The 19267-nt window shown below is 31.9% G+C and overlaps 1 protein-coding gene across 4 annotated transcripts in view; it reads left to right on the forward strand.

The window, feature by feature from the left end:
- Positions 1-19267, forward strand: part of VPS13A (vacuolar protein sorting 13 homolog A) — a 201661-nt gene that overhangs the window by 73369 nt on the left and 109025 nt on the right. For all 4 annotated transcript variants that reach the window (XR_004319289.1, XM_032477879.1, XM_032477880.1 and 1 more), the window contains exons 24-31: positions 3691-3772; positions 5009-5154; positions 5529-5685; positions 11126-11205; positions 12212-12271; positions 12468-12621; positions 13297-13413; positions 13495-13598. Coding sequence is in view for 3 of the 4 variants with exons in the window: in XM_032477879.1 (XP_032333770.1) it covers positions 3691-3772; positions 5009-5154; positions 5529-5685; positions 11126-11205; positions 12212-12271; positions 12468-12621; positions 13297-13413; positions 13495-13598 (900 nt within the window). In the remaining variant the exon portion in view is untranslated. The remainder of the gene's footprint in view (positions 1-3690; positions 3773-5008; positions 5155-5528; positions 5686-11125; positions 11206-12211; positions 12272-12467; positions 12622-13296; positions 13414-13494; positions 13599-19267) is intronic.

Genomic DNA, 19267 nt, shown 5'->3' on the forward strand with positions numbered 1-19267 from the left:
GTTTTATTATAATTTTTTTTTTAACATTGAGTTACCCTTGCTTTCCTGGATAGATTGCATTTGGTTATGGTATATGATCCTTTTAATAGGCTTTTGGATTTGGTTACTAGTATTTTGTAGAGGATTTTTGCATTTATAAGTTATATTAGTCTCTAGGGGGGTGTGTGTGTGTGTGTGTGTGTGTGTATGTATGTAGTGTATTTGCTTGGCTTTGTTATGAGGCCTAAGAGACTGAGTTGGGGTATTCTTTTCCATTTATTTGAAGAGTTTGAGAAGGAAAGTTTTTAATTCTTCATTAAATGGTGGTAGAATTCTCCACTGAAGCCTTCTGACTTTTCTTTCTTGGGAGAATTTTGATTGCTGATTCAATATCCTGTTATAAGCCTGTTCAGAGTTTCTGTTTCTTCCTAAGTCAGTTAAGGTAATTCAGATCTTTCTAGGAATTTGTCCATTTCATGTAACTTATCCAGTTTGTGGGCCTACAATTTTAAACAGTATTCTTCATAATTTTTTTTATTTCTGTAAGGTTGGTTGTAATGACTTCAATTTAATTCATGGTTTTAGTTACTTATGTCTTTTCATTTTGTCTTAGTCTAGCTGAAGGTTTTTCAGTTTTGCTGATTTTTTTCAAAGAACTAACTTTTGGTTTTGTTTCTGCTAATTTCCTCTGTGCATGGGCCACGTTGTTTCTTTGCATATGTTATTCTTCTGTTGAACCAGATAAAGAAATTATGAGAAAATTACAGACTTATATATTTATTAACATTTAAAAATACTTAACAAATATTACAACCAGTAGTATATTTTTAAAAGCAATATACTATAATACTCTAAAATACCAAATACATTTACCCTAGGAAAGCAAAAATGGTTCACCAGCCAGTGCTATTAGCCACATTCATTGATGTATGATCATCTCAAAGAAAAGGAGAAAGCATTGACGAAATCCAACAACGATTCATGATAAAAAACTGTTAACAAACTAGAAATGTAAGGGAGCCCCATCAGTCTAGGAAAAACCTACAGCTATATCATACCTAATTTGAAAAAGATTGAATTCTTTCCCCTAAGATCAATAATAGTGCAAAGATGCCTTTTTTCACTGCTTCTATTCCAGTTCATACTGAAGCCTCTGCAATAACTCAAGAAAAATAAAGACAAGATGGAAAAGAAAAAGTAATACTATATATAAAGATAACATGATCATCTGTGGAGAAAGTCTGATGGAATATAGAAAAATGCCACTAGTAACAGTGAATTTGTCAAGGTTGCTGGATACGTCATCAATGTAAATAATAAGTTGTTTCTCAAAATTAAACTAAGAAAATTATTCCATTCATAATAGCATTAAAAAAAGGTTAAATGCTTAGGAGAATTTTCACTAAATACAAGAACTATATACCTAAAACTGCAGAACATTTCTGAAAAAAATTAAAGAAGACTTAAATAAATGGAATGATATACATAGTTAAGGATTGGAGGCCTGACTGTATTAAAATGACAGTTCTTTCAAAACTATAGATTCTTACAATCCCAGTCAAAATACCAGATTTTTGTTCTGAAAGTCAACAAGCTTATTATAATATGGAAATGGAAAGGACACATATTAGGCAAAATTTGGGGTGGTAAGAATAATGTTTGGGAATTTCTAATACTTGATTTCAAAGCTTATTTTTTTATAGCTGTTTCATTGAAGAAAGTATTGTATTGGCATAAGAATAGATGTAAGGATAACTAAACTAGAATAGAATCCAGAAATAAATCCACAGTATAATAGATGGTTAATATATATTTGATTTCTTACAAAGGTGCTAATGCAATTAAGTAGGGGTAGGATAGTCTTTTCAACAAATGGTTCTGAAATAATTAGATTTCCATGTGGGGAAAAAGTGAACATCGATCCATATGTTATACATGGAATTTAACTTGAAATGGAACATAGACTTAAATGTAAATGTCCAAAGGTATAAAATTTCTTTAACAAAAAAATATAGAAGAAAATCTGAGTCCTGTGGTGGCTAAATATACCTTGGGATAAAAAAGCACAAATACAAAAGAAAAAAAAATACTTTATGGAAATTAAAATTTTCTGCCTTTTCAAAGACACTGTTAAAAATGCAAAAGGCAAACCATCCAATTGGGAAAAATGTTTGCAACACATACAACTTGAAAAAAGACTATCCAAAATATATAAGGAGACCAGGAATCCAATAAGAAGTGAACAAACATATAAAAAGGTATTCAGTTTTATTACTCATCAGGAAAATAAAAACCAAAATTGCTCTTTGATGAATGTAGTGTAAAAAGTTTCAGAACATTAAAAATTGAAATTGGGGCATTATGGTTGTTACTTTCTTGTAGGTATGTTTAATGATTGGGGAGCATGAGAGAGGCTTCTGAGTTGCTGGTAATGGTCCATGCCTGGATCTGGATTTTGGGTGCATGGGTGTGTTTTCTTTTTGAAATTTAATTTTATTTATACTTACAGTTATGTACTCATATGTAGCAGGTTATATTTCAATAAAAATGTTTTACCAAAATGAATAGGATTCAGACAAAGACAAACACAACCCATGAACTTACGATAATGATGTGTAACTATTATATATTTGTGAAATTCTAATTAAAACTAGGGTGAAATTGCCAGTGAGATTGGCAACATTTAAAATGTCTGAAAACACTAGGATTCATGAGGAAGTGGAGCCATACAAACTCTCATCTGCTGACATAGTGTAATGTGTTGCAAATACTTGTGAAAACATGTTGATAGTACTCACTAAGGTGAACATGTGAAATTCCAGTTTTTAATAGTATGCACCATGGAAAATCTTGCATATAAACCTTATGTTCAGGGATGCTTCAGTGACAATGTAAGTAAAAGCAAAAATCTGTAAACAATACAAATAGTTACCAACGGTGTAATGGACAAGTAAGCAGTGGTTTATTCATTAGTGCAGTACAGTATAGCAGTGAGAATGAGTAAACTATCATAACGGATAAAATTTAAATGTTATTTCATAGAAAAAGGTCACAGGAAAATATATACAATATTATTGCCTTTTTCTATGTTTAGAAAGAAATGGGTTAAACTATGTATTACAGAATCAGTCATAGGAGGTTATAAACAAGTAAATAAAAGTAAATCTGTTTTGGGGAATGGGATCAAGAAAGGAAGCTTATAAGATGCTTCTAGGTAAGGGTATGGTACTATATTGTTTCTTGGCCTGGATGAAAGATTCAGGGGTATCTTTTATTATTATCATTTTGAACTGCGTTATATGTTTTTTTATGCTGTATTTCCCAGAACAGTAAAAAAGTAAATTTACTAAAATATCTTTTAGAAGCTAAAGATGAAACTGCAAGCTCCCCAACTTTTGAGACTTTTGGTTGTTTCGCATGGATGCCCTAGAGGTGGCTTCCTTATTTAGTAAGATACTAAGATATATCTAAGATCTCTGCCTACACAAAGTCTGTCAGCAAGGAAATGATTATAACAGTTCTGCAATTTCTATTTAGCCTTGAAATTGTAAAAGCACTTCTTTAAGTCTGTATTTTACAAATTGCTTTTCTAATTCAGACTGGATTTTTTTCCAGCTAATTCAGATTGAATGAATATGTGTTGTCAAAATTGTCTTAGAACTCAGAATAAAAGTCTTTCTGTAATTGACAGTAAATTAACTTTTCTTCCAGATGGAAAGATCCACTTCTTTAGGAACATCCCAGATTTCACAGAAAATGTTTCCTCTCTTGGAAATTCCGTGTGTTGATGATGGTAAAATGAAACTACTTTAGGAAGTTTTCCTTATTATAAGTACATTATTAAAATTGTTTTCTTTTTGAGACCACATAAAAAATTTCAGGCAATAGTACATATTTGCATATTATCCAGAAAATTTCACTAAAATTCCTTTTAAACAATATAATTTGGATGTTTCTTAAAGTTTCTTTTGCAGTGGGATTTTTTTTTGGTATATAAAAGTTGAACCCATAATCACAAGAACCACTAGTAAGCTAATCATCTTTATCCTATTGTGATCTAAAAGACCCAAGAAACGTTAAGTGTAGAATTTATAATGTGTTAGCTTTGGGAGGTCTTCATTATAGTAAGTTTTTTCTTTTACTTTTTATATTTTCCTTTTTTGTTATTAAAGGGAAAAAAAATCAAGCCTTAATACCTTTTATTAACATGTGAAAACTGGTAAATATTTTGTTGTCAAATATATGTTTTTTGTTAGCCACATTAGAAAGGAAAATAAAAGTATTTTTCTATTTTTAAGACTTCTAAAGTTGCTGAATGTTAAATAACAGAAATTGCCATTTGATCCTCAGTTTTCTAGAGAATGTTTTCCTTTCTGTGTACTGACTAGGGTGAATGAGCAGAATGAAATATTTGTGAGATCATCGACCCTAAATTCAGTCTTAGTTCGTAGGGATATACTTCAAACGGTTTTAGTTTCCTTTAAAGCTTCCTGTAATGGTTTCACTAGATTTTGAGTCCTTTTTAATAGCATGTTCAAGAAATTTCTCATATATATATTCATGCATATGTGAAGTAGTTCTTGATCTCAGTTTCTCCATTCAAATTTCAGGGCCTACCTTCACTTTTAAGACTGCAGAGTTTATAACTAAGTCCTATTTTGCTTTCCATATAGAAAGAGCCTATTAGTGTGTTCCTTAAAGTATTCATTATGTATGTAATAATCGGTATTCGCATTTGCTATAAAATTTGCAGTTTTTTACCGGTTTTTAGACTAGTGAGATTTTAAAGGTGATGTTCATTAAGCTAAAGATTGCATATTGTGATGTTTTCATACTTCCTTTTTGTAATCAAGAGTGTTATTTTTTCAGATGTAGTCTCTATTCTTTTCCATTTATTTTCTAATCCTTACATTCAGTTTTTTGAAATAGTGTTTTAGTGTTCACATTTATTTTAGAAAAAAATACTAAAATGTTATTGTTAAATTAGTCATTTTGATTATTTACTTTAAAAATGTTCTGTGATATTTAGATTCAGAGGAGGAGTTTTTTGATGCAGTATGTAGTCCCTTGGAAGAGCCTCTTCAGTCTCCAACTGGAGTTGAAAGTCCTCAACAGAAAAAGCCATACTGTTCAAAAAATATGATTGAGTATAAAATAAGATTTGAAGTGCCAGAGGTATGTATTGTATGTTTCATGGTAAAATTAATATGGCTTATTTAAATTGTTGGTCATTTTTTACTATTCATGGCTCTTTAAAATGCTGAATCCAGACATTGCTTTCTGGTTCTCCTTCCTATTTGAAGACTAATTTCCTTCATCAAGAATTAAGGGTTTAAGTGTATTGTGTTTATTCAGTATATATTTATTGAAAATAATTACTTGTACAATGTAAGTTTATTGTATATGTGTATGTATAAAAATCTATCCTAAATTTTAAGTACATATCACTCATATCCTATGTATACCTCCCATACCCATATATAACCACCATCTCCATATGCATTTTTTTGTTTTAGGTAGTGGTAGTTTCTTTTTTCTTTCTTCTCCAGGTTTTGATTCAATTTTGTCAACTTGTTGGAGATTGTGAACTACCTGTGGTAGAAATTAATGTCTTAGGATTGGGCACAGACATTGAGCTTAGAACATTTGATTTGAAAGCAAATGCCTTTTTGAAAGAGGTCTGCTTAAAATGCCCCGAATACTTAGGTAAGAATCTGTTTTAAAAAATAAATTAAATTTATTGTTTGATTACCTTCTAGAGAGTCTTAAATTCTCTAGGCTTTTAGTCAGTACACTTGATAAAATAGTCTCAAAGAAATATTATGAGTTAGTCTTTACCTTTCATATTGTACTTTGGAATCTGGGGGTACACCAGAGAGAAAATAAGGATAATTTTTCTTTAAGGAAAATAAAATAGTCATGGTTTAACTTTAAATCTACTTAACTGAATACTAAAATACTGAATTTGTTTCCTATTAATATTGTATCAGTTTACCACAAATTTATTAACGTGTAGATCAGATGTCTGACACAAGTATTAACAGGCAAAAATAAAGGAGTCAACAAGACTTCCTTTTTGGAAGCTGTAGGGGACATCTGTTTTCTTGCTCACTAAGATGTTTGCAAAATTCATTTCTATATGTTTTAAGTCTGTTTTCTTGCTGTCTATAAGATAAGGGCTGGTCTTAGCCTCCTATAGGCCTATGTCCTTGCACATAGTTTTTTATATCACAGAACCATTATGAGGTGTTAGATCCTTCTTGTGCTATAATCTCTCTAACCTTTCTTCTGCCTTTTGCTTCCACTCTCAAAAACTGAAGTAATTAGATTAGGTGCATTTGGACGATCCAGGATAATTTCCCGTTAATCCTAACCTTAATCACCTCTGCAGTGTTCCATTTGCTGTATGAGATAACATAGTTTCAGGTTTTGGGGGATTAGAACACGGACATCATTGTGGGAGGAGTAATTATTCTGCCTACCACAAACAATTTATATCCCAAATCATAACATATAAATTATATGATATCTTAGAAAATATTTCTGTTTGCTGAGGCAGGGATTTAGAAGCATATTATTTTTGTTTCCTCCTTTACATTTTGGGGTTTTTCCTTAAAACATAATTCTGAATGCTTCATCAATTCCATCAAAACGTTAAGACAGACTGTTCACTTCCAATTTGGGTAGTTCTTATTTCTTTTTCTTGACTAATTTCTCTGGCTAGGACTTCAATAACTACATTAAATAAAAGTGGAAAGTGTAGGCATCTTTGTTTTGTTCCTGATCTTAAAGGAAAAGCTTTCAGCTTTTCACTGTTGAGTAATAGGTTAGCTGTGGGCTTGTCATATATGGCGTTTATTATGTTGAGATAACATTCCCTCTATACCCACTTTGTAGAAAGTTTTTATACTAAATGGATGTTGAATTTTGTCAGATGCTTTTTCCGTATCTGTGAGATGATCATGTGGTTTTTGTCCTTCATTTTGTTAAAGTGGTGTATTATGTTGACTGATTTGTGGATATTGAACCATACTTGTATCCTTGGAACAAATCCCACTATATCATGACGCTTGAGACTTTTAATGTATGGTTGAACTTGGTTTGCAGTATTTTGTTGAAGATTTTTGCGTCTGTATTCATCAGGGATATTGGCCTGTAACTTTCTTTTCTTGTGGTGTCTTTGTCTAGTTTTGGTATCAGGGTAATGCTGACCTCGTAAAATGAGTTTGGAAGTGTTTCCTCTTCTTCTTCTTTTTTTTTTTTTTTTTTTAAAGAAGAGTTTCAGAAGGATTGGTATTAGTTCTCTTCAAATGTTTGATAGAATTAATCTGTGAAGCCATCTGTTCCTGACTTTTTTGTTGCTGTTGGGAGCCTTTGATTCAATCTCCTTATGAGTTATTGCTCTGTTTAGGCTTTCTATTTGTTGATGATTCAGTCTTGAAAGGTTGTATGTTTCTAGGGATTTATCCATTTCTACTAGGTTGTCCAGTTTGTTAACATACAAATATCTGTAATAGTTTTCTATGATCCTTTATATTTCTGTGGTATCAGTTGTCATGTCTTCTTTTTCATAATTGTATTTATTTGAGCCCTCTTTCAGTGAGCCTAGCTAAAGTTTTGTAAGTTTTGTTTATCTTTTCGAAGAACCAACTCTTCAGTTTCTTTGATCTTTTCTATTGTTTTCTTAGTTTCTATTTCATTTATCTCTGCTGTTTGTTAGTTTTTACTTCTTCTAACTTTGGATTTTATTCTTTTTTCTAGTTCCTTGATGTGTAAAATCAGGTTATTGATGTGAGATTTTTCTTGAGGTAGATATCTGTGCTCTTCTCTCTTAGAACTGCTTTTGCTGCATCCCATATATTTTGGTATGTTGTGTTCCCATTTTATTTGTCTCAGGGTATATTTTTCTTTTTCTTTCGATTTATTAATTGACCCAATAGTAAAACTGCCACTATTTGCAGAAGATGTGATATTATATGTACAAAAACTCCAAAGATTCCACCAAAAAAAACTGTTAAAACTAATAAATGAATTCATGAAAGTTGTGGGATACAAAATCAACATAGAAGAATTGATTATATTTCTTTTGTTGTTGTTGTATTTCTATACATGAGTTAAAAAATATCAGAAGAGAATTAAGAAAACAGTGCCATTTACAATTGCATCAGAAAGAATAAAATACCTCAGAGTAAATTTAACCAAGGAGGTAAAAGGTTGTTATCAAATTGGTGGGCAGAGTTGATAATAGTATTTCTTTATTCTTTTAATGTTCATGATACCTATAGTGATGTCCTCTCTTTCATTGCTGGTATTAATAACTTGTGTTCTTTTTTTTCTCCTTAAGTTAGCCTTGCTAGATATATAACTTTTTGTTGATTTTTTTCAAAGAACCACTTCAGTTTCTTTGATTTTCTCTAATTATTTCTTACTTTTAATTTCATTGACTTCTAATCTAATTTTTATTATTTATTTACTGTTGCTTACTTTGGATTTATTTTGTTCCTCTTTTTCTAGTTTTCTAAGGTGTGGAAGCATAGATTCTTGATTTTAGATCTTCTTTTCTAGTATATGTATTCAGTGTTATATATTTCCCTTTAAGTACAGCTTTCATTGTGGGCCACAAATTTTGATTAGTTGTGTTTTCATTTTCATTTAGTTCCAAATGTGTTTTAGTTCTTCCTTCGATCCTTCTTCTTTGACCCATGTGTTATTTAGAAGTATTGTGATTTTTTTCTCCAAGTATTTTGGAATATTCCAACCATATTTGTTATTGATTTCTGTTTTAATTCTGTTGTGGTCTGAGTGCAGACATCATATGATTTCCATTTTAGAAAATTTGTTAAGGTGTGTTTAAAGGCCCAGATGTGGTTGATCTTGGTTAATATTTTATGTGAGCTCAAGAAGAAGGAATATTCTGCTCTTGTTGGATGAAGCATTTGGTACATGTTCATTACATCCAGTAGCTTGATGATATTACTAAGTTCTGTGTCCTTACTAATTTTTTGTCTGCTGGATCAGTTCATTTCTGATAGAAGGTTGTGAAGTGTTGTAATATGGTAGTGGGTTTGTCTGTTTCTCCTTACAGTGTTACCATTTTTTTTGCTCCCCATTTTTAGATAAATACACCTTAAGGATTGTTGTGTCCTAATGGAGAATTGACCCCTTTATCATTACTAAATACCTTTCTTTATTCCTGATAACTAATCCTTGCTTTGAAGTCTACTCTGTCTGAAAATTAATATAGCTATCCCTGCTTTTTTCTTATAAGTGTTAACATAATATATTTTCCTCTGTCTACTTACTTTCATTATAAGTAGTTTTATATTTAAAGTGGGTTTCCTGTAGACAGTATTACTTGAGTCTTGTTTCTTTGATCCACTTTGGCAATCTTTGTCTTTTAATTGGTGCAATTAGATTCTTGATGGTCAAAGTGATTATTGATACAGTTGGCTTTAAAATTTTTTTTTCTTAAAATTAGTAGGGCTTTACCTTTGTTATTGAGACCACATAAATGTGTTCTATTTACATGTGTATAAAAATACTTTACTCTTGGCTGTCCTAGAATCCAATATTCTTTTAATGGTTGACTTTTTAATGTTTTTAAGTTAAGTTTAAATGGAAACTGTCTTGTGAAATCCTTTAAACTCATTTATGAATTTTTTCCCCACTGAACTGAGATACTGTAAGTAACGGAGTTAGAGAACTAAAGTAAAAATGAACTATCTATGGGGATAAGAAAGGTAAGGAGTATGCTTATATACATCCCAAGGATTTGAGAAAGCCATCTTCTCTGGGAACTCATTCCTAGGCAAATGATGTCAGTTAACTGGTGTAATGAAAATTTCCCTTTTTTGCCAGCCCTGGATTAAATGTGATTTTTGTATTTTGGGAAGCAAATTAAGTGTTGTGGCCTGAAAACTCAGTGATAGGACTTGATTTATACATTATAGTTCCATACTCTATCCTTGTTCTGTAGCCCTTGAGAATTTGCATGTGGTGGATTGTGTTATCTCTTCCTGAAAAAATTACCATACCTACAGGATACAGAGTTCTGCTTTCTCACGCTCCTTATATCAAGAAAGTTTACTCTGGTGATTTGAAAGAAAAGTGAACCAGTTTGATAGTGTTCTCCAGTAATCCAAAAGTATTACAGCAGTTGTTAATATTTCTGTTTTTTCTAAATTTTTGTTTTCCCAAGAGCAAAGGATTAGAAAACCTTTGCACACATAATTCAGGATATACAATTATCAGTTCACCCATTTCTGTGATGTATTTGCTTCTGTTTTCTTAGAAGGAGTAGGAAGAAGTGAATGAATAGTACAGTTTCTTACACAAAGTAAATGATCAGTAGTTACTCAGTGAACGAACAAATGTGTGAAAAAAGTGGGGACCTTCTTAACGATTGAAATGTGATTAGTATCTACAGTAGAAGACTAGCTTAAGTGCTAATAAGCTTTTGAATCTGAGGGATTTGGTGGAAATATGTTGCATTTTTTTTCTCGAGAGTATGATCGGTTTGTAGTCCTTTCTTCCAGTGTCTAATTACTGATTTCTAGCAGCCTTAAGGAATTTGGTGATGATAGTAGTAAAGACTTTATACAAAATACTTTTCTACAGCAGGTTCCTCAATTATTTTCTTAGATTTTGAGCAGAAGCAACAACACAACTAGTAAAGACTGATAATAAGGCAATTGACCTTGTTTTAGTCTAAACTGATATACCAAAAAGCGTAGTTTCTCATCAAATACTTGATGTGTTTTTCTACAGTTAAGTTTTCAGAGATTCTGACAGTTTTCTTTCTAGCTATTTCTGTGGCTCAGAGCCAGAATCTCTTCATGTCCTTTCATTGTTCCTAATAACCATTCTGTTTTTTCTTTAACTAATTGCTACTTTTTCTTACCTTACTTCCTATCTAGGTTTAGGAGGGTTAGCATCTTCAGCATTGTGGCATAAGAGAAGGGAAGCTAATTGTGAGAAGAAAACATTTTTAGAGTTGAAAGTAAAGGAGGTGGGGCTTGGGTAATATAGAAATCAAGGCTCAGAGCTGATAGAGGAAATCCTTCTTTTCCAATTTTATAATTATTAATATTGCCTGCATTTATTTTCCATTTGTTTTCCTATAAAATAATTTAGAAATTATTTTTAGATGAAAATATGAAACCGGTTTATTTGATTACAACACTGGATAACACAATGGAAGATCTGTTAACACTGGAATATGTGAAGGTAAGTAGTCTCATTTATGCACTTGCCATGGTAAGCATACTGCTGAATTGTTAGTCAGGTTTTATGAGTAGCAGTATTCAGTTTAATCTTCATTGTAATGTGATCTCTTTAACTCCTAAACTTTAAGATTTTTTTTGTTTTGTCATCCTCTATTAGATACTTGTGATTTGTAAATACTTCATATAGCAAAACAATAAGCAGCCCATGATTAAGTAGAAATGACTTACAGTTCGGCTTTTCCCCCCATCAGGATATCAACAAACTTTTCAGCCTTGATTGAATTTATTGTGGTATAGGATACAAGATGAGGCTTTTACTTGATTTCCGACTATTGTCTGAAGTTACTTAATTATCCTGCTATCAGTGACTCCATTTCTTTCTTGATGATTAATGATAACCATTTCATCATTTATTAAGTTTTTATGTGTACTGTGGTTTACACATGAGTTAGTCCTTGTTTTCATTGACTTATTTTTATGTAAGTGCTGCATTATTTTAAAAATTACATAACTTAAGAATAATGCTGAATGAGCAGTGTATCACTTTTAAGACCATTTTTATTATTATTGATGTGGATATTTTAGGGGTTTTGTTGTTAATGAATTAAACCACTTTTATATTATAAAAGTGTTCCAAATTTAAAGATAACACAGAGTGTTTGATCCCTGGTGGACAGTTCTGTCAAAACTTTGTTTTAACATACAGGAAGATTTAGGAAAGACTTTACACAGTTGTCAGTGACTAAGTGATTGTCTTCCACATGTCGTAATATCTAAATTTTCACTCTTGATAATAAGCAAGATAGAATGTAACGTTTATTGAATACTTGCTGTGTGCCAGGGAGTCCTAAATTTAACCAGATTTCATTTGTTCTGGTGAAGCAGTTTAAGTAATAAATAGCTGGAAAAATTATATAAATATGTATTAAGACTGTCATGTAATTATATATATGTATGTCTTCTTATAATAATCTAAGAGATTTGTTTTTTTTTTTCACTTTGTATAGGCTGAAAAGAATTTACCCAACTTGAAAAGTACCTATGACAATGTCGTGCAGCTGATTAAGGTATAAGTGAATAAAATTTGTTTTTTAATTAGATACTGTATTTCAAAGCACATATATTACAAAAATTATTTTATAACTAGAACTGTAAGATCCTTGAGGATAAAAACTGAATATTGTAAATTATAGCTTTTATACTACAAAGAACACAGAGCAGGCAAACATTTATTATGTTACTAAAATCAGCTTTGTTCTTTAGGTGAATTTTTCGTCTTTGGATATTCATTTACATACTGAAGCACTTCTGAATACAATAAATTATTTTAATAATACCCTTCCACAATTGGAGGAAAAATCAGCCCCAATACACGTTGCGGAGACCGAAGACAAAGGAGAGGTTATTAAAAAAATACGTATGTTTCTTTAAAATGCAACTTCAAATTTTTACTGAGTAGTAGATCAGTAAATTTTGGCTCTCACTTTATTATTAACCTATAATATAGGCTTGAGAATTCTGTTATCTAGATTAATATCTAGAAAGACTCATTATATTCCAGGTTAATTTTAGAAAATAATAGTCAAGTGATTACTGCTGAAGAAAAAGTGGCTTTTATCTTATTCTTTTTAGTTGAAGATTATACAGTAGAAGTATTTAGATTAAAATTCATACATTTAGTATTATTTTAGATTAGGAAAATAGAACAAAATTTGAATAATGTGGAAATTTTTTAATCTGAGTGCTTTTTTTAAAGCAGTCAGAAGTTGCAAGTTTGATATCAACAAGTATCACCTTAAAATCATTGAATAACAGAAGATTTATGATTTTACAACTGCAGTTTCTTAGTTTCAAATATTATTTCATCTAGGAACTGTTTTTGTTTTGTCTCTTTGTTTTCATTGGATTTGATTGTTTTTAAAATTCCTAATTTAGTAGGTAATATATATTGCTTGCTTTCAGTTAAATTGCAAATCAGGTTTTCCTCCAGTAGTATCATTATTCGTTGTGATACTTCAGTTTGTTATAAATGTATTAAGGTAACTACTAAAAGTTTTTTCTTATGTTTTACAGTATGATTTTCTTTTTGCAGCTTTAAAACTATCCAAGAATGAAGATATTATTACTTTGCAGATTTTAGCAGAGTTATCGTGTTTACGGATATTTATTCAAGATCAGAAACATAACATTTCAGAAATTAAGATTGAAGGTAATTAGATTTGAGAAAAAGTAAATTCCAGAACTATTAAATGAAGAAAAAGGAATTTAATCATTTGTTTTATTCCCTTAGGGCTTGATTCTGAGATGATTATGAGGCCTTCAGTGACTGAAATAAATGCAAAGCTAAGGAATATAATTGTTTTGGATTCTGATATAAATGCTGTATACAAAAAGGTATGACTTTGTTTCTGTTAATCAGCATTATTAAATATAATTGTCCTTTAAGATTGGTCATAGATATAAATTAGCCATAGGATATTAACAGTGTGTCTTACTATGTCCATAGGCTTTGGAGTTAGGTGTAATTGGATTCTTACTTTAGCCCTGCTCCTCAGTAATTGTGTGGCCTAATCTTGAAATCTGTTTATTTGTAAAATGAGGATTAAATGTCTCGTAAATGAAAGTAGTACAAGTAATACCGCTAGAACCTAGTTATAGGGAACTGTAGGGCAGGGTGAAGGAGTAGCGAATGCTTTTTTTACTTTTTGCTCTTTTGAAATACTGTGAACCTTGTAATGCATTTCACATTTCAACAGCAGAGGGTATGAAGTCAGATAGATTTTTTTTTTTAAGTTTATTTTCATGGCTACTTAGTAATATAGCACTATAATGTTAAAAGAGTCCTTTGAACTAGGTGGCTAGTGGTTGAAGGATAGGCCTTTTGTTACTGGGTGCAGTTTTGTGGTATTTGGAAACGTTTTATTTTGAAATATAGCATATACACAAAAGCAAATAATGTAATTTAAAGAACAACAGGAAAACAAATACTTTTATACCCAACTCTCAAGCCAAGTAATAGAACATACCTCAGGAGTCACCAATATGTCCTAACTTGACTCTCTCCTTGCATAGTTAACTATGTCCTGATTTTTGTATTTTTTATAAGTGATACCAAATATATATGAATCCTTAAATAATAGATTGTTCATCTTGCACTCCTCCTTTTAAAGGGTATCATATTTTATATATTTTTTGTCTTACATCTTGTCATTTATTATATTTTTGAGATATATCCTTGATGATGTGTGTAAGCATCATTTATTCATTTTTATTACTGTGTAGTATTCCATTATACGAAAGTACCACTGGTTATTTATTCATTGTTCTGTTAATATTTGGATTGTTTCTACTTTTTTATTTTTATGAGCATTGCTACTGTAACTAGCCTTGTACATGCCTCCTGATATACTCTTGGACATATCTCATGCAAATATTTCCAGAAAACCTATTTCTAGTGACTGCACACGTACTCTCAAGAGCAGTGGGAGAGAGTTGGTATTTCATTTAAATGCCAGTGCTTGAAATTGTCAGACATTAAATTTTTTGAAGATCTGGAGTATATAATATGGTATTTCTTACCACTAATAAAATTGCACATTTTTCATATATTTATAGACTATGCTTACTCTTCTATGAAATGCCTATTAGTTTAACTTAGGTGTCAGCAAATGTTTTCTGTTAATACCCAGATTGTAAATATTTTAGGCTTTTTAGGCTTTGTGGGCCATGCATTTTTTGTTGCAACTATTCAGCTCTGGTGAAGGTGACCATAGATAATTTGTAAATGAGTGATTTGTCTGTGTGCCAATAAAATTTTATTTTATACATAACAAATGAAAAATGAAATTTTATATAATTTGCTTCTGTCACAAAATATTGTTCTAATTGAGACATTTGTTACCCCTTATCTACATCTGGTGTCTCCTAGGCCATAGCCTATGTGCCCTAAACTGTGTCTTATGAAAATTCCTTCTCTTCTATTGGGCTCAAGGCAGATAGTCACAGGTCACTCATGTGACTTACGAAAGATACTCTGTTTTTATTAATTAATTTAATGGTATTGGGATATTACAGTCAACAAAAGATGCAAAATCCTTCTCCTCAAGGAGTAAATAACCAATATATATTCAGTAATAGAAAACAATATTAGAGCGATAAGTACTTTGAAAACCAACAGAGTAGGATAATATGATATTGATCTGAATGGTATTTTATCAGGAGATGCCTCTCTGGAAGGAACATTTGACAGAAATCTGAATCAGTTTATAGAGGAAATAACAACTATCGCGGCCTTGTGGCAGAAAGGTTCTCAGCATGTTTAGGAGGTCGTAGGGGTCTCAGTAACCCTTATGTTGATAGAATTTTAATTTCCCCCCCTTTTTTTCCCTTCTTATAAGTAGGCTTTACAATATATACTTACAATTTATGCATAGTAAGATTTATCCTTTTTAGTGTATAGTTCTGTGAATTTTGACAAACACAGTTGCTTGACAAAGTAGATAAATTCCAATACCTTAAGGATATGGATTAGATCTATCACCTCCACAAATTTACTTCTGTCCTTTGTAGTTATCAGTGTAGTTTTGGCTGGTACAGAATATCATATAAATGGGAAACTATAGTATGTAGTAGTAGGTTCTTTCTTAGCATATGAGATTTTAATTTTTATCTTTTCTCATTTTTTTCCATCAGTCTAGCTAGAGATTTATCAGTTTTATTAATCTTTTCAAAGATCCAGCTTTTGGTTCAGTTCAGTGTTGTTTGCAATTTCATTTATTTCTGCTCTTGTTAATTTTCTTCCTTCTGCTTTCTTTGGATTTAATTTGCTCTTTTCCTAGTTTATTAAGGTGGAAGCTTAGATTATTGATTTGAGATCATCCTTGTTTTCTAATATAAGCATTTACTGCTATAAATTTTCCTTTAAGCACTGCTTTAGCTGCAACCCACATATTTTTATATGTTGTATTTTTATTTTCATTCAATTAAAAATATTTTCTCATTTCTCACGTGTCTTTATCTTTTACTCATGGTTTATTTAAAAGTGTGTTGTTTAATTTCCAAATATTTTGAGACTCTTCAGATCTTTCTGTTACTGATATCCAATTTAAATTTATTTTGGTCAGAGAAGAAACTTTTTTGGTTATTTTAAACTTATTGATGTTTATGGTCTAGAACATGCATAATCAACACCGATGGACGTTCAAGTATACTTGAAATTAATGTGTATATTCTGCTGTTACTGGGTTGAATGTTCCATAAATGGCAATTAGAGCAAGTAAGTTGGTTAATAGAATTGTTCAGGCTACTGATTTTCTATTTACTGGTTCTGTTGATTATTGAGAAAGGATTGTTGAAGTTTCAACTGTGATTTTGTCTATTTCTCATTTTGGTTCTCTCAATTTTTGCTTCATATGTTTTGGGGATACCATGTTAGGTGCATACACATAGAGGATTTGTATGCCTTCTTGGTAAATTGACCTTTTTGTCATCATGCAGTATCCCTCCTCATCCTTGGTAATTGTCCTTATTCTGAAGTCTACTTTGATAGTAATACAGCCACTCCAGATTTCTTTGCTTTAGTGTTTGCATGGTGTATCTTTTTCTATCCTTTAACTTTTAATCTGTGACTATATTTAAAGTGGGTTCTTATAGGCAACATATACTTCAGTTTTGCTTTTTTATCCAGTCTGACAGTCTGTGACTTTAATTTTGTGTTTAGGCGATTTAAAAAAAATCCAGTTCTTGATATGGTTGGATTAAAATCTGCTGTCTCTCTAATGGATGTCTATTTTCTAGTTGTTTTGTTCATTCTGTCTTTTGTATTGCCCCTTGCTTTTTTTAAACCTCATTTTGGGTGTAGATCATTCATTTTATGATTTCCTTTGGGTTTACAATACATACTTTTAATCACAGTCTACTTTCCAGTAATATTTTACTGGTTTATGTAGTGTAGTGTATCTAACAACAGTATACTGTCAAGTTCTGTTTTTTGTATTTCAGAATATTATTGTATAACGTTTTGCTTTTGTGCATGCTGAAAATCCACAATACATACCGACTGATTCGGGTTTAGTCAGTTTTCTTGAGAGCAATTAATTTTTCACAAAAGATACATTTATTTTCATTCTAACCATTTCTGGAACTCATTTCTTCATGTACCTTCAGAATTCTGGTATTTTCATTTCTACCTGAGGAACTTTATCATTTCTTATAATGCATGTTTACTGGTTTTAAATTCTTTCATCTTTTGTAGGGTGGAGGGATAGGAACTCAGTGGGGTAAAGCTTTTATTTCACTTTCATTTTCTGAGTGATGTTTTTGCTAAGTGTAGAGTTCTGGGTTCACATAGCTTTTTCCCTCTTTCAAACTGTTAAAAATGTGACTCCACTATTCTTTGTTATACATGGTTCTGATTAGAAGTCAGCTATGTATCTTTGCTCCATTGTATGTAATTTCCTATCTTTATCAGACTTCCTTCAGAATTTGGTGTGTCTGAGTGTATGTAAGTGTGTTTTCATATTGTCCTGTTTGAAGTTCTCTGAGCTTTTTGGATCTTTCAGTATTTTTTATATCTTTTCAAATAGTTCTGCTTTCATCTCCCTCCCTCTCTATCCTCTGCTTCGTCCTCTTCTGTCTCCATCTCTTCCCTGTTCTTCTTCCTCTTGGGTTTCAAAAATTCTTATTAGATTCCTGTCAGAGATTGTCGCACAACCTTTGGATCCTCTGTTCAACTTTTCCCCCATTCTTTTCTCATGTTTCAGTTTGGATAAATTCTCTTGGCCTACTTTTAAGCTCAATGATTTTGTCCTTGGCTCTGTTAAATATACTGATGAACCCATTAAAGGTATTCATCTGTTACTGTGTTATTTCAATTTTTAATATTTCCCTTTGACTCTTTTTTTCTATTTTCCATTTGTCTACTCATATTCTTCATCTGTTCATTCATATTTTCCACTAGAAGCATTTACCATATTAATCATAATAATTTAAAATTCACTGGCTGAAAGTTTCAATATCTGTGTTATAGGCAAGTCTAGTTCTGATGATTGTCCTTTGTTGTTTATTTTTTTCCTGCTTTTTGGGATGTTTCCTAACTACTGATTGAATGTCAGACACATAATATAAGTTAGTAGAGACTGAGGTCAACAGTATTTATGTCTGGAAGTGGATATGCCTCATTTTTCTGCTAGTCCATTAGTATAGGGGGTTGAATCAGTTTAATGGAGAGCTAAGCTAGGTTTGCATTTTCTTGTTTAATGTGAGTCCCTTCAGTAACCCACTGCTTCGCATTGCTTTGGCTATGTCCTGTGCTTTGGGTGGGGGCTTTGTTGTTGGGGAGTACTGCTGCATGCCATGATTTTGACTTTCCCTCTAATCTTGTACCTCAGAAAGTTCTCTTTCCATACTGTTAGCTCTTCCCTTGATGTTAAGAGTCTGTTGCTGCTTTTTCTCAGTGCTTGCTACCTTGATAGTGAGTATTTAGGGAAGTAGGGGTGGAGTAGGAAGATGTTTTAGGTAGGCTCGTCAGTTGTCCTAGTTCAGGTTTAGTCTATCCAGGCCTGTTTCTCCAGGTCTCAAAAATGGGGCGTTCTTGGTGATTCTGTTCATCTCTCCCAAGGCGTTTGACTCAGTTTGTTGGTAGCTCCTGTGTGGGAGAGAATATCCTTTCCTGCTCCAGTAGAAGATGCCCTGTACGGTCTGGGTTTCTTCCCTCAGGTGTTAGAGGAAGTTTTAACTTTGCCGCTTGGGTGTAGTATCTTTACCTGTGCCCTGAGGGCAGCAGGGTTACTGCCATTTCCCTAGTTTCTTAAGGCTTTTGCCCTAAGAGAATAATCCTGGTGGTACATTGGGCCTTTGCTGCAGTGAAGGCTTCTCTCCTTGGGGAAGAAGGAAGGCTTCCTCTGATATTCCTTCTCTACCTCAGTCTCTCATGAGTTTCCAGCAGAGAGCTCATAGTGACGTGCTTGCAGCTGAGTATGAGCTCCTCTTGTATCTGTGGCTCCCAGGGATTCTATATGTTAGTTCATAGTCAATCTTTACCATTTTATCAGAGTTCTTCTTAC

This window comes from Camelus ferus, chromosome 4, assembly GCF_009834535.1.
Source record: "Camelus ferus isolate YT-003-E chromosome 4, BCGSAC_Cfer_1.0, whole genome shotgun sequence".
NCBI lineage: Eukaryota > Metazoa > Chordata > Mammalia > Artiodactyla > Camelidae > Camelus > Camelus ferus.